Here is a 15,032-nt window from a genome sequence, read left to right on the forward strand (position 1 = left end):
GGACGTTAAATGACTGACTGTCAACACAGTCAAGTTTCTGAGAAGTTTTTCTCAGAATAAATCTTGAGTGCGTGCGAAACCCCATAGCAACTGAAGTACGAGCAAATGCACGGAAGAGAGAAAGAAAAGAAAAGAAAAATCAAGAGAAAAAGGAAAGAGTGACTTACCATAATGTTTAGTCTAGTTGTCTGAACTATCCAACTTGCTATATCTTTTTTATTGTTCATGTTATCTGTTTATGGCCTCCAAGATGCACGACACAATCAACCTTTGTATGCAAAACCATGTTTATGACTTTGATTAAGATAATGTAAACTTGTATAGAGAGGCTGCAAGATACGAGAAAAGTGCTCAAGCTTGAAATTTCTAACAAAGTTATCCCGAGAAACACTGCCTCGATAAATGTTAGTGTGGATCAGTGGCACGTTCTTTAATACCGTATATAGCAGTATCACTTTTCTTCTGTCTTGATACCTTTGCTTTATCGTGCTTCTAGCTTATCGCCATACATGAACGAAATGCAACACTAGTGTGAGTCATCGAGTATGATACGAAGCATGTAAGAGAGTAACAAACTGATCAAAAGAAGAATTGAACCGAATGATATCGCGCAGTAAACAAACAAAACACAGTACATGCACACACTGTTTTACAAAGAAAGCTCAATAGAACATAGAAGACACTAGGCTCGATGAAGAAACATAAACAAAACCAATGACAAGAAAATATACAATTGAAGACTAAATTCTACCAGCCTGATTTCTGTTAACACTGACGCGTGAAGACGGTGGAACACGGAGTGCTGCCATCCTAGAACTGATATAAAAAATGTAAGAGTTTAATGGTACAGTTATTTTTTGGATCAATAACTAAACGAGTTCAATCATGTCAGCAGAGAGAGTGACTTGATTAGATGGAAACTCATTCAATTATTGATAAAAAAAAAATAACAGTACCAAAACCCTTACATTTCTGTGTCTACCGTAGAATTTCTCTTTTCTCTAACCCATCAAAGTTACAAGAGATGACTAGCGGAAGAAGATGCAAGACCGGATAAATCCGTCCATGAGTAGTAATGGTTACTATTTTCTGACACACTCAAAGGAGATCTTGACAAATTCAAACCACCGTTGTATTCCAATTTAACTCGTGGTGGCAGCTGATTAACCCTAGAACTTGCGGCAATATCTCCAACCAGACCTTCAACACTTTCAGTTTGAAAAGGGTAGGAAGAAACAGCAGAAGCTGAGTCAAAACCATTCAAGAAAGGAAATTGCTGAAACCGCCACTGTTCCAATCCTCCTCCAGCAGCAGTAACACTTGAACCATGACCCTGACCACCAATTTGAAACCCCATATGCGAACCGTTCTGAGCTTGCATCTCACGCAAGTTAACACCAGCGTTCCCTGCACCATAGCGGTTCATACTCTGAAGAGAGGCCATGAAAGGTTGTGGGAATCGACCAATAAGCTCAGGCATAGCGTTTGTGGGATTGGGAAGTGATGATTTCTCAGTAGGAACCGGAGATTTGGAGCGACTCCTTTTGTTCTTCTTGTTCCTACGGCATCCTCCACCGACAGGAACGTTCCTGAGAGCGCCACCTCTTGTCCAATAACGCCTACAAGTCTTGCAAAAGTGCCGCGGCTGAGAGAGGCTGTAGTTGTTGAAGTAGCAAAACTTTGTGTTGGTGGATTCACAGCGAGGACACTTGAGAGCTCCTTCCTGGGCCGGAATCTTAGACCGATCCGCCATCAAACCGGGCCGGATTGAGCCTGCAGCTTCATGAACTCCGACGTGAGGTTCCTGTGGGTGTTGAGGCATGGTGGGAAGCATCTGAGGACTGTTACTGCCATTTGCCTGATGTTGATTTTGTTGCTGCAGAGCAAAAGAAAGAGAGAAATAGTATGAAAAAAATGTGGTATATTCAGGAAGATTAGATTGCAAAGAAGGAATAGGAATATTAACGATTTATCTTTTTGTGATTTGGTTTTAGGGTTTAGAAAACTGTGGCTGAGATTTGAGGATAATTGAAACCTTACTTGCTGCCAATTGGGAGGATCTAAATAGACTGGAATAGAAGAGAAAACCATGGTGCTTCGATCCTTTTGTGTGTGTGAGAGTGTTTGTTTTTTTTTTTTGTTTCTTTTTTATAAAGTTTGATGGGTCTTTAGGGAGAAGGTGGAGGTAGAATCGCACTAGGTAGAGGGAATAGCAGAGGCAAGAAAGTAAGAGAAAAAGAAGAGGATGGAGGAGAGGAAAGCAAGAAGAGGCTTTACTTTGTTTGCTTTGCGCTTATTCTCCCATTCTCATCTCTTTTTGTTTTATTATATTTTAGGGTTTTAAGTGGAGCAACTATCTTAACCTGTAAGCTTCTTTTTCACGCGTTCTTCCTCTCAATTTTTGTTCGTAGAAAAGCCATGGTGGCTCCCATGCATGAAAACACCACGCCGTATAATAATATATATCATACTCTTCTCAAAATTCAATGCTATTTCTCATTCTATTCAATACTAGTCGTTGCTTCTAAAAACCTTCAACTTACTGCTCAATATTACACCAGTTTCTTCTGCTGCATAATTCTCTATAAAGTTCACAAGACAAAGGTAAAAGTAATTTGCAGTAACTTGTTTCCAGTTTTTCCCTTTATGTTATTTAATTTTAAAATTGGCCGCCACTAAAAAAAACAAATAAAAGTTATATATTACTACTATAAGAATGGAAATTTATATACATGCTGTTATCTTTTGTATAGATTAACAAATTAAATTTGAAACGAATTATTAAAGTCTACATAACAAAAGAAAAATGAATTATACAGATTATTAAAATTGTAAAAATGTCGAAAGATGAATAATTCTTAATCATGCAAGAATAGTAATAATCTCGTACACATGTTGCAGTACTTTTTGACTTCTGCCTCTTTCACAGCACAGTGATTAACCATAATAATCCGAAATTCATAAACACGTATTAACCATAAATAATGATGGTGTCTTTCATTCCCAACCAAAAAATCGACAGTTTTAAGATTTGCGACCTTCAAATTATTATTAAAATACTAATTTCACCATTATATCAGGTTCATAAGATAAAGATGAAATATAGAACATCATTTTCTCAATATTTTTTCATTCAAAATCAAGAACTAACAATAAAATTGCAGTGTATTTTTTTTTTTTAATTTCAAAAAGTTAAAAGGTAGTGTAACAAAAAATATATAATATGTGAATGTCATGAAGCACTGGTATATATTAAGTTATCTTTCAAACTTCTAACTTGAAGCTTTTTTTTCCTCTTGTTTTATCCATAGTTGTCTGTTCCAATTACCTTTTGGAACATGTTTAAGAGTAAAATGCACAAAGGTGTAAACACAGACAGTGTAAGAGCATTCGTCATGTTTAAGTTTATGAAATCAATTTCACACACTACCACAAAGATTTGATCAATTGACAGAAAAATCGTGATTTGCAAAGATTGTGGTCCAAGGAACAATAATTAAAGAAAACCAGTAAAGTGGTAATTGAGAGGGAAAATGCAGATTGAAAAAAAAAAAAGAGTTGCAAAGCAAAACCCTAAAATATAAAGTAATTGGCACTAGCTAGCCTGTAATTGCTTTACTTTTTTCATACTTAGGCCCAGTAAAGCAGTGGCTTAAAGTTGTGGTTAGATCCTTTTTGGGCACAGCACCAACACCAGTGACATCACTCAGTAAGCTATAAACTACTGATAAAAGACAAAGTAAACAATTCAGATATTCCTCAAAGAAAAAACATGCCAAATTTATTAATTCAACGTCACAAATTTTATGTGTTAAGGGCACTAAAATTTGAGCCACAACAACATTTTGTCTACTTCTTAAAAGTAAAGGATATATATATATATATCTATATATATATATATATATATATATATATATATATATATATATATATATATATATATATATATATATATATATGCGCACATGTTCACAACTTTTGGTCTACTTTATTGGAATTTCTTATAATAAATGTTTTTTTTCCAGCTCCAAGGTTTTTTTTTTCTGATAGAAATTAGAAGATGATGATTTCTATTCATGTCATTGAGTGTTATAATGACATGTTAGAATGACCAGCTGAGAACTAATTTGGAAGATTATTGTACCAACTTAAACCATTAATATATTGCTTAATTAATTCCTTTAAAGAAAAATTCCTTGAACATGGGATTATGGAAATTTGAGTATTCTCTTCATTTTAGACTTGTTGGAAATTTTAAAGCAGGAGGAAGCCTTTGTTGAAAATTGAAAAGCAAAAAGAAAATCAAATAAGCAACAACAATGTGGAACTAAAATTTACAATGAAATTGTAAATTTTATCAAATATTATTATGTTGAATTTTTTATTTATCAAAGTATGTATTTAAAATGAAAAATTATTTTAGTATTATATAGTAAATAATTTAATAATTGATAGTCAATTAAACTAATCATAATATAATTAACAAATTAACCAACTAGGCAATAGATTTTGTTTCACTTAGTTGCAGTTTTGGTTGGTTCTTCAATTAGCATAATTGTGCAATTCTTGAGTGTCACACATATATATAATTGTATTCAACTATTACATATAAGTCATTGTGTATTTAGTTTCAAAGTAAGTGAAACTATATTTTTTCAATGATGATACTTGAAATGTTAATATAATTAAAATTTAAATGATTAAAATTATATTTGTGAAAGTTAAAACAATCAATTCAACACCATTAATACATAAACAAAATGAAATAAAATAATCATGACACGTTATTAAACCACTTTAGCTCTTGACCAAAGTTCATTACAGTAAAGAAAATTGTATAGTTTTTAATGTATTGAAAATATATTGAATGATCAATTCAGTTATTTCGTTATAACCTAGCTCTGTCCTTAGAAAGTACATATCTTATTAACGTCCTTTTGTTTTTCCTTTTCTATTATTTTGTTATTCGAAAATGTTGTTTGACAAAATGTATGCTTATATCGAACATTTTAAATATGAATATTTAAATATAGAAGAAAAAAATTGCAATGAAATGTTAAAAAGGATCTAGTATTTTGGTGAGAAAAATAATATAATATTCGATGATTTTATTTATTTCTTTTTATTTTAAGAAAAAAATTGAAAATTCGTCTTCCTTATAGTAAAAATTGATAAAAAAATATTTAATGGAAACAAGAGCAGTGGCAGTTCTCAACTCAGATATTCAGATTTAAAGTTTTCAAAGTTTCTTTGAGAACAAAACAGAGATTAATATAACTGATTAAAAAAAATTATTTATATGGTTTATTCGTGTAAAAGAAGCGTGACAGTGTGAAAAGGAAAATACATTAAGAATAAACTTAGTAATTTTACATATAAAAAATTAAATGTTAAAAATAAAGTTAATTTAAATAGAGTTAAATATATTTTTAGTAATTTGAATTTTAACGATGAATTAATAAAATATTTTTAATCCAATGATTTTAAATATTTTTAATATGTGTCAATCACGTTTTTTAATTAATATTTACATGTTATGAAATAATATAAATAATTAATGTAACATCTCAATAATACAGTGTAAAATCATATAATAGAATGATCACATATAATAATATTACAGTTCAGTTATTACAAAAGATAGAACGTATGGTTATGGCCGAACGACCTTACAAAAATAACAGGGAGTTAAAACTGTAAAAATGACTACAAATATAGGATGAACGACTTATAACCCTTCCTATGCTGAACGGTCAAATCAAAAGATAAAGTAAACGCATGACCGAACGCTCCTACAAAAGATTAGGCCAACAACTGACCGAGCTTCCTAAGGTTTGACCTTCACGTCTGTCTCTTCCAATGCTTCTTCCAGCAACTCTTCTCCTCCTGCTCCCACCCATAGGGTGATCATCGCAATGATAAGGACGAATCAAATCGAGAGAGTTACTCACCTGTTGTGAAAGGGACCGAATACAATAATACTCCTCAGAGACCAATAGAATCGAATGTTATTTTCCAAGTGAGCCAATTTAATGAACTGACTCTTGAGATTTCAAACCGAACACCGTAAAGCCTAGGCCGAGTACTAAGACTCTAGCCCGAAACCAATTAAGACAGATACTATAGGACATCAAATAATAGCACTTGACGGAATCATATGAAGAAACCGAACGCCAATAAATACTTAGCTTCTTAATGAGTTAAACATCAAGGAAACCGAATGCCAGTCGAAGACCGGGCATTGTAGAGCGCGAACGCTATTGAGTTTGGACGAACGCTCTGATTGTAAAGATAGATTTCGGAAATGAGAACGAGCCTGGTGTAAGACCGAACACTTACTTAGTACGAGCGCTTGGTGTAAGACCGAGCACTACTTAGTACGAGCGCTTGGTGTAAGACCGAGCACTACTTAACTTATAGAATAAAGGCTTGATAAATATAAGATATCATTTAACTAATGTTCAAGAACGAACGAAATATACAAATACATATAGATATACTGAAGTTTATAATCAAATACCAAGGAATGAATATCCTTGGTTGAATGCTTAAGTACAAATATTACAAAACGAAACGAAGACACTAGTCTTCAACTAGAACTCTCTCCAAATGAAAGAATCCAGTTCCAGCCGAGTCCACAAGAAAACCGAACACTATATCGAACGAGCGCTGGTCTAATACCAAACACTTATTAAGAACGAACGCTGCTGAAAACGAACGCTTGTATAATTGAATGGTCAATACTAACTCTCGACAACATGGTCTAATACCAAATACTTATTAAGAACGAACGGTACTGAGAACGAACGCTGGTATAATTGAATGGTCAATACTGACTCTCGACAACATGGTCTAATACCGAACACTTATTAAGAACGAACGCTACTGAGAACGAACGTTGGTATAATTGAGAACGAACGCTACTAGGCTTGCATGCACAGAAAAACCACTCAGCTGAGAGAGATGAACTTACCAGTCCAGAATCCGAAACTGATCGGTTCAAACGGAAGCCCTCGACGCCGGGAAAGTAGAAATTGTGCCTGAGTGGTGATCGGAGGAAGGAAAGATGTGGATTTCTTAGAGAGAAGTAAGAGCTTTTTAGAGAGAAGGAGGAGAAAATGGTTTCAGAGATTTGGAGAAGAAGGTAAGCATGCAGAAGTGGCGTGAACTTTTGAAAACCCAGAATTTTACTCCTACCGTCATTAGCGAACGATCAGCCTCCTGCTGCCACCTGTTTTCCACTCTCTGATTTCCCGCTCTCTTCCTTGACATTTGACTTCCACTGTACAGTGGTTTTTTTTAGTGGTTTTAAATGGATTCTGACAACTAATATGAAACATATTTAATACGTAAAATTAAAATGATTATACATATGTATTTTTAAGATTTGGAAGCCCAAATATATTAAAATTTCAAACATGAAATTTCAATTTTTCATAAAACATATTAACTCATTTAAATAATTGGGAAATTTGTAAGATATATAATGATGTAAGAACATACTAGTTTTTCAAATCTTTTTCTTACAAAAATATGCCAAATTCTCGATATCTTTTCTTTGATCTTTGTACCTTTTTTAGTAATTTACTGAATAGTTTTGTTATCCAACAAAAATTAGTTAGGTGTGAAACAGTAAAAGTGAGAGAGAGAGAGAAGGAGTGGGCATAGATTGTGCATGGAAGTGGGGGTGGTGGGGTCCAATTTTGGCATTTGCCATGTAATTTATTTATGGTCGCATAAAATATTAATAAATAAATAAATAATTTAATATGGTGCATCCATGCACCAAATCATCAATCATTTTGTCATCAGATGCTCTTGGTCGGGAATCGTTACTGCCACGTCGACATCTGGTACCCATTATACCTCTCTACGGAAGTATACTACGAATTATAATCGTATGCTTCTATTTCGTACTTGTATCTTTGCAAATTTATTCAGGTGACAATTTCAAATAAAATCAATTTTGTTTTGTAATATGAACCGTCATATTCATATAAATATAGCAAGAAGAAGGTGGAAAAGGATAATATTGAATAAATAAAAAGAATCCTGAGAAATTCTTTTGGAGCAAATAAATTTTAGAAAAATAACATATTCCTTTCATTTCTCCTTATTAATTACATAAAAGTATTTTGTGAGTCCACCTTTCTTCTCCAATAATTGACGTTAATTATACTTTATGTTAGGTTGTTAGGAAAATTATCACTTTCCACACTTAAAAACCAAAGTTACAATTTTTCACTTTCTCTACAACAAAAATCTTCCATTATTTGACGCCATTATGCTATCCTTTTTCTTTCCAAAACTGAAACCAAACCCACTCCTCTCTAAGCATTTTATACATTTTCAGCTAAAGAAAGAAATTTGTACTGAAAAAATCAAGTTATTTCTTTAAATCATCTTGATTTACTGAATCTTTCTTTAAAGATAGAGTTATGGTACAAAAATCAAGTTTTTAAAGTAGCTAAATATATGATCATTAATTCTAGTAATATTATTTTAGTATACTTAAACTCCAGAATGCAATATTATCTTAATGACTGTATTAACATAGTCTGTTGAATAAAAAAAAGCTTTCAATTACATGTTTAAGAGTCATAATCAATAACAATATATTGATATGTTTTTATAGAACAAAATATTAAAAATTTAAGTGTAAGTTCAAGTCTTATTTTGAATAAAAATGAGAAAATAAAACATTATATAAAAATGAAATACTCATTGTCTTAAGGTTTTAAGTAGAAAATGATATCAATTTTTTATATAATTGGACTTATATCTCGTTGATATTCGTATTTTTCTGTTAAACCTCATTCTTGATAAATTCGATATAAAACTGTTTGAAAAACATTGAAATGTAAATATTTTGTGATTGAAATATTGTGATTGAAATATACTGAGCATTATACTTTTTAAATTTATTTTGTCTTATAGTTCATATGAATAATTGAGTGGGAAAGGATTTAGGTTATTTTAAAAGGGTGTTATTCGAACTTTTTACAACGGTTGAAGGTACAAAATTGGATGTTGGTGGGTTTGGAATCTAATTCCCTATCTTTTTGACAGGTTGCATGTTTTTTTTATTAATTTTGCTTATTTGCATGTGAAAAGCTTAGCACTTAATTTTACAAAGTTATAGTTGGAAAGGGATTAAAACAGCAGCCTTAAGCCTGAGTTCACTTGTCCTCTTACTCACTCACGCACTCAGTAACACGATGGAGAGATATAAATTGCAGCCATGCACGTGCATGAGAAATACAGAGCAGAAAAGAAGAAGATGGTGGGACCTACCTAGTTAAGAACATGATAAAGCAAACATAGTTTTCCCCACAAACACTGCAAAGTGCAAACAGGTACTACGTACCACTCCCATGCATGTGCCTCACTTGGGCCTAATGGGCCTCTATCACTATAATTATCTAACTATATGTTTACTACGACGTGTTTGGATATGCTTTTCAATTAACGCAGAAGCAACACTGAAACGCGCATCAAACCAAACAGGCAGACATTCACTTCATCTGAAATTTGGTCGCTCATGGTCCTCAGCTAGATATTATTTCGTGTGGGTAACTTTTTTAGCTCGTATTCAACTACACATGTATATGTCCTCCATCGTTAATTACATTCCCCCACCATCATCCTCTTTTCTTAACATTCATCATTACATCCTACATACAGGGTGACTGTGATAGTTTCAAATTTAAGTTTTTTTGAATCACATCATTAAAGTCAATATATTTAAGATATTGTTTGTTTTTAATGTGAAACTTTATTACTGTTTTATTTTTAAAAAGTATATCAAAGAATGGAAGGAATAAGAAGTATTTAAAATGTCTCATGTCTCGACTCTTAAGAAATGCTAAGGAAAATAATTAGTCATTCCCAGAACTTAAAAATCCATAATTCATATGAGAACCTCGTTTTTGACTCCATGATGAGCACCAATGTTTCGATCCCAAGTCGATCCAGTGACATGTGGTTAGGGTCAATCACAATACTGTTAGAAGTGGACTTGAGGCCTAACTCATCCTCACAAAACCGGCTTGTAAGGTGAGGTCTGCACCCACTTATATACTTTAATTTGGCCTTATCTCTAGTCGATGTGGGACTTCCACAAATACATCTGAAATATTGTCTGTTTTGGAACATGAAACTCCAACACAGTTTTGTCCTTAAAAAGGTGTTTCGAATGGAAGGAGAAAGAGTATTTAAATTACCTTAGACCTCAACTCCTAAATAATGTTGGACTATATTGGATGACGTGGTAGGACCAGTAACCATTTTATCTTTCATACAAACACACACAACTTAAATATATAACTTATATATATATATATATATATATATATATATATATATATATATATATATATATATATATATATATATATATATATATATATATATATATATATAAATTAATAAATAGCAATTAAGTTTGAAAACAAATAATAATTAGTCACTATATATGATAAACTATGTATTTTTTCTATACATTCTTTCAACTATTATTGATTAAACGCATAGGCTAAGTGCATGACAATTGTTTGGTGTTATGTTGTGTCTTATCTTTTTCAGTTTTTTCCATTTTAGCTTTATATAGTTTTTCTACCCTTTTTATAAGAAGTATAAATATATTTTTTTCGTCTTGTTGCTCCCCTTCTTTCTCACATTTCATTTCTCACTTTTTCCTTCTTGCTCTTTCTGCTTTCCATGCATCAATCATGTTTTCAATCGTTTCTCCAATCTTTTACATTAATTTAGTTGGTAATATTGTGTTATGGTTACAAGAGCTCTTCTTGTGCAAGTTTGACCATTGTTTCTCTTCCTTTTACTTTTATTATTGTTACTTCTTTTTTTTTTGTTCTTTTCAATGGTAGACGAGAATCCTACTTCAAGTTTTCTATATCTCACCACAAGAAGTCAAAATTCGTCAAAACGTGAAAAAGTTGTCCATAATTTTTTTTGACGAGTAAAAATTTCTTAAACCTGGTCGGCGACCACACTTTGCTGAACCTGGCCGACTAGCACAAAGAAGAGAACAGAATAAATGAATGGAACGAAAGTTGCTCCACTTTGGACGAAAGTGAAGTGAAAATTGGGGGTTGAGATTTGGGAAGAATAGGAAGAGATATTTGGGAGCAAGAGTATGATGAAATTTGGGAGGAAGGGTATGGTGAATCTGAACTTAAGTTAAACTCCCGCTTAGGTTTCCAAAATTTAGGGAAAAGGAGGAAAACTTTTGGAAAATATGAAGTTAAGTGGAAAGGTTGAAACTTTAAAAAATGTATTATGAGTTATGGAGGTTATAAACCTCTTAAAAGAAAAATTAAAACCCCTACAATTACTAACATTTGGACAACTCATTATAATAATTTTAAATAATGTTTATTTGGGGAGAGTTTTTATAATCTCCACAAAATAACCTCCATTAAAAAAAAATTGTAGTGACTTTTGTATTCTCCATGTCGTTAATTTTTTGTCTTTGAATTTTAATAAGTTCATTCATGTTCACAAAATCGATGCTTTTCTTGTTGTAAACTCGTCTATTTATGCATAGATTTTTTGAATCTTGAAGGAGTGACTGAAATCCAGATACTGAAAATTACCAAATTTTAAACAGTTTGTCACTTGACGTCGAAAAGTGCATTTTTCAAAGTTCAAAATTTTACAGTGTCATTCCAAAGACAAACATTAGTTGAGTGAGGAGATGTAACCTAGCGAGAATGACATCAGAAAATATGTTTTCTGACATCAAATTATCCCCTTCCATATTATAGAGAGTACTTCGTAGATCTTTGCGAAACAGGGAAAGAAGTTCCCTTTGTAAGACATCAAAATTCACTTTTTTCGACATCAAATGATGTCTCTTTTATTTTTTGACATCATCCAATATTAAGTTGGTATTTCTTTTACGTTAAATGTCAAAATCTATTTTTGCACTGGTGTATATATCATAGCATAATATAGGTGGATATCTAAACAACTTAAATAACATGTTCTCTCAAATAAATTTCTTACTTATTTCAAATCATCAATGTTGTTACTCTAGCATAAGGTGAGGTAAGTGTAAGAATATTTAACCAAACTAAGAGTGGTTTGAGATGAATTAGATAACTTTTTGCCAAGTCCAATTTGTGCACGCGAGATAGAATATGCAATTGTTAAGTTCTACATGTTTATGCACAAAGAAAAAAGGAAAATGAGACTATGCAATTCCTCGGGGATTGAACAACCCATACTACAACATGAAATCACATGTGTTGTTGATGGAGCCTATACGAAAATTTGTTCTCTTGTTATGCAGGAAGAGAGACAATTATATACTGGTAACTTGATTGCTGATATTAAAAATGTTAATCATTTTGTTTTTGCAAGATTTATAACTTGCACTTACAATTAAAAAGTAGGACATAGCAAAAATGTCTCTTATAATGGGTTCTCTAATCAATAAATTAATAGGTACTAGTAATAGAAAAATTGCGCACATTGTACAAGAATGTATAAAAGAAATATAGTTATCATTATTGGCTAATTTAGATAACATTTTACAAACTAAAAATTGTTTGTATCTAAAAATAGTTTTTATTATGAATAAAAAAATTATAATTAATTTAAAATCTAAATGGGTTTAGCTATTAAAAATTAGTGTCTATTTTGTTTTTTTTTATGTTTTTGATAAATAGGTGAGTTTTATTAGGCATTATGATCATTTTGGTAACTAGAATTATTTGGTCGAACATAAAGTGAAATGAAAAGAAAGGAAAAAATATTGAATACTAAATATAAAATTTCAATTTGTTGTACTCTTCTTAAAAGTTCAAATTTCAATTTTATGTCGTTTATTTTTTCCTTCCATCACACCGAATATACCACGAGTCTCGACATCTGTGAAATATTTTTTAAGAGTTAAATTTTAAATCCTTAAATTTAAGTGATTTTGAAGTGAAGTTTCCTATTTAAAATAACATAAAACAGATATATGTCGGTATTATCAACAGAGCTTGAGCTTTATGTAATTTTATATTTGGACTAGTCATCACCGAAAAAAGCATTAATTACGGTGTAAACGGGAAATAATTAATAAAATTTAGGTTTCAAGAATATTCATATCTTTGAAAGAACAAAAAGAAAATATGAAATTGAAGTAATTAAGTGATATTTTGGACTTGATAAAGGTGAAGTATAGGAATGTTTTATATAGCAAGGGTGAAAGATGCACCTTTTAGAATAGGTCCTGTTCTCCTTCGTAGTGTAAGATTCTGTTTAATTAGCTTCATCAATTAATAACCCTTCTTTTATTTAAAAATTTTTCATTTTAATTTACACAACTACTTAGAATTACTTCTAATTATACACATGTATTTAAAACGATTTCTGAACAATTAATTAATTGTGCAAAAATCATAACCTACCAGAATGTTGGATAAGGCCCATTAAGGGTTGGGTATGGACATATGTATGGTTGGGTGGTAATTACCAAAGTCATATACGAAATTCATGAACAGCTACAACTAAAACATCGTTTTTTTTATTCTTTAATAACTAAAGAAATAAATGGTTATAATTTTATGGATAAATTTGTTGAATTGTTTCTGAATAATTAAAGAGAAGTTGGTCTGCATCACACATCCTATATCTGGAATACACGTTCACATTATTGCAAGTTGTGATGATAAAAGAAGAATAATTGGAAGATGAAAATGAAAATAAATGCAGAGAGCACTTTTTAAAAACAAACAAGTTCCATTATATTTTTTGTTGGCCGGTTTTAATATTTATTATTCATTAAAACCAATTCTAGCGAATTAATAAAGTGGACCCATGAAATTGACTCATACCCAGGAAGCCAGGACCACGCCACTGGGGTACCCTAATTCACATGCAACTCATCTCAATTTCAATTTTCCAGCTATCAGAGAATGAGCCGTTATTTTATTCACATATTTAAATTCACTAAGTTTTGAAATGGTCGTGAAAAGAAGATGATAATGTTTATATTTTTACGCCGTTGGTTTGGGAAATTTTGCATTTAAAATTTGAAAGGAGAAGGTGGTGGTCTGTGATGTGTGTGTTTGCGACTGAGGGAACTTTCGGCCGAATCGCGTGACAACAGCGACATCACTTGTTGTTTAGGTAAAAGTTGGTAGACACCATAACCCATTCGCGACACTCACCGTTTTCAACTTCGTCATTTCATGGTTGATTAAGACATCCTCGTGGAGTGCCCCCATTAAATCCTATGCAATCTATTCAATCCCTTGTTTTTTTATCAAACATATTTTTAATTATTTGTAAAACTGAAGGGAAATGCATTAACCCAATGATTTCTTTTAGCATTTTCCTTACTTAAAAGGAAGAAAAGGAAACAACTTTTTGGAGAAAAATATTAGTATTTTGTTGTTTTGGAGAAAAGTGAAATTCTTAACTTAAAATCTTGCCCACAATGTTGAATAACAACCTCTGCAAGCGATTCCAAATTCATTATCTGTACACCACTCTGCTAGCCGCGTTAGCATTAAGCATTGACTTTTCAGCAGAATTAATTAATTAATTAACAGTATTGTTTTGCGACTGTGCATGTGAAATCTACCTTGGAACTTTCTAATGTTTATACCTTAACCTTTAAAATTTGGATAGTGTTAAGCAAGTGGCATATAGAACAAAGAACACAGCTGGGCGCATATGAAGGGGTTGAGTATAAATAAATGATAGCAGAGGGAGAAATGATTATGGAAATTTCTAAAACGAAAAAAGAATGAATGATTGAGAGCACAAAATTAAGAAATTGGCAGCAAACAAGCATCATTCACATGATTGATTAAGCGGTTAAAGCCACAGCAAACATGGGAAATAATGGACAAAAGCACATTGCCCCACTCAGTCCTTTGCAACATGACCATCTTCAAGCGCATGTCAGTCTGCATTCTATTTGTTGCCGCACCATGCGCGAATTTGCATCATATTGACCACATCAACCGTTTCAAACCGCACAATAGGTCCAAACCAAAGAGGGACTTTACCAG

At 32.0% G+C, this 15,032-nt stretch overlaps 1 protein-coding gene across 1 annotated transcript; it reads right to left on the bottom strand.

The window, feature by feature from the left end:
* Positions 1-591: 591 nt before the first annotated feature.
* Positions 592-2,316, bottom strand: LOC108333093 (dof zinc finger protein DOF3.6). Its single transcript, XM_017568426.2, has 2 exons — positions 2,041-2,316; positions 592-1,876 (listed from the first exon to the last, which is right to left on the bottom strand). The coding sequence occupies exons 1-2, from the start codon at positions 2,089-2,091 to the stop codon at positions 1,016-1,018; spliced, it is 912 nt and encodes a 303-aa protein (XP_017423915.1). The 5' UTR covers positions 2,092-2,316; the 3' UTR covers positions 592-1,015.
* Positions 2,317-15,032: the final 12,716 nt, after the last annotated feature.

The sequence above is a fragment of the Vigna angularis genome, chromosome 11 (assembly GCF_016808095.1).
Source record: "Vigna angularis cultivar LongXiaoDou No.4 chromosome 11, ASM1680809v1, whole genome shotgun sequence".
Lineage (NCBI taxonomy): Eukaryota > Viridiplantae > Streptophyta > Magnoliopsida > Fabales > Fabaceae > Vigna > Vigna angularis.

What these genes read in the sequence shown, in the direction of transcription:
- LOC108333093 (XM_017568426.2), bottom strand. Translation starts at nt 2,091, where the DNA reads ATGGTTTTCTCTTCTATTCCAGTCTATTTAGATCCTCCCAATTGGCAG. An exon ending in ATCCTCCCAATTGGCAGCAA is followed by an intron (nt 1,877 to 2,040) that starts GTAAGGTTTCAA and finishes TTTGCTCTGCAG; the next exon opens with CAACAAAATCAACATCAGGC.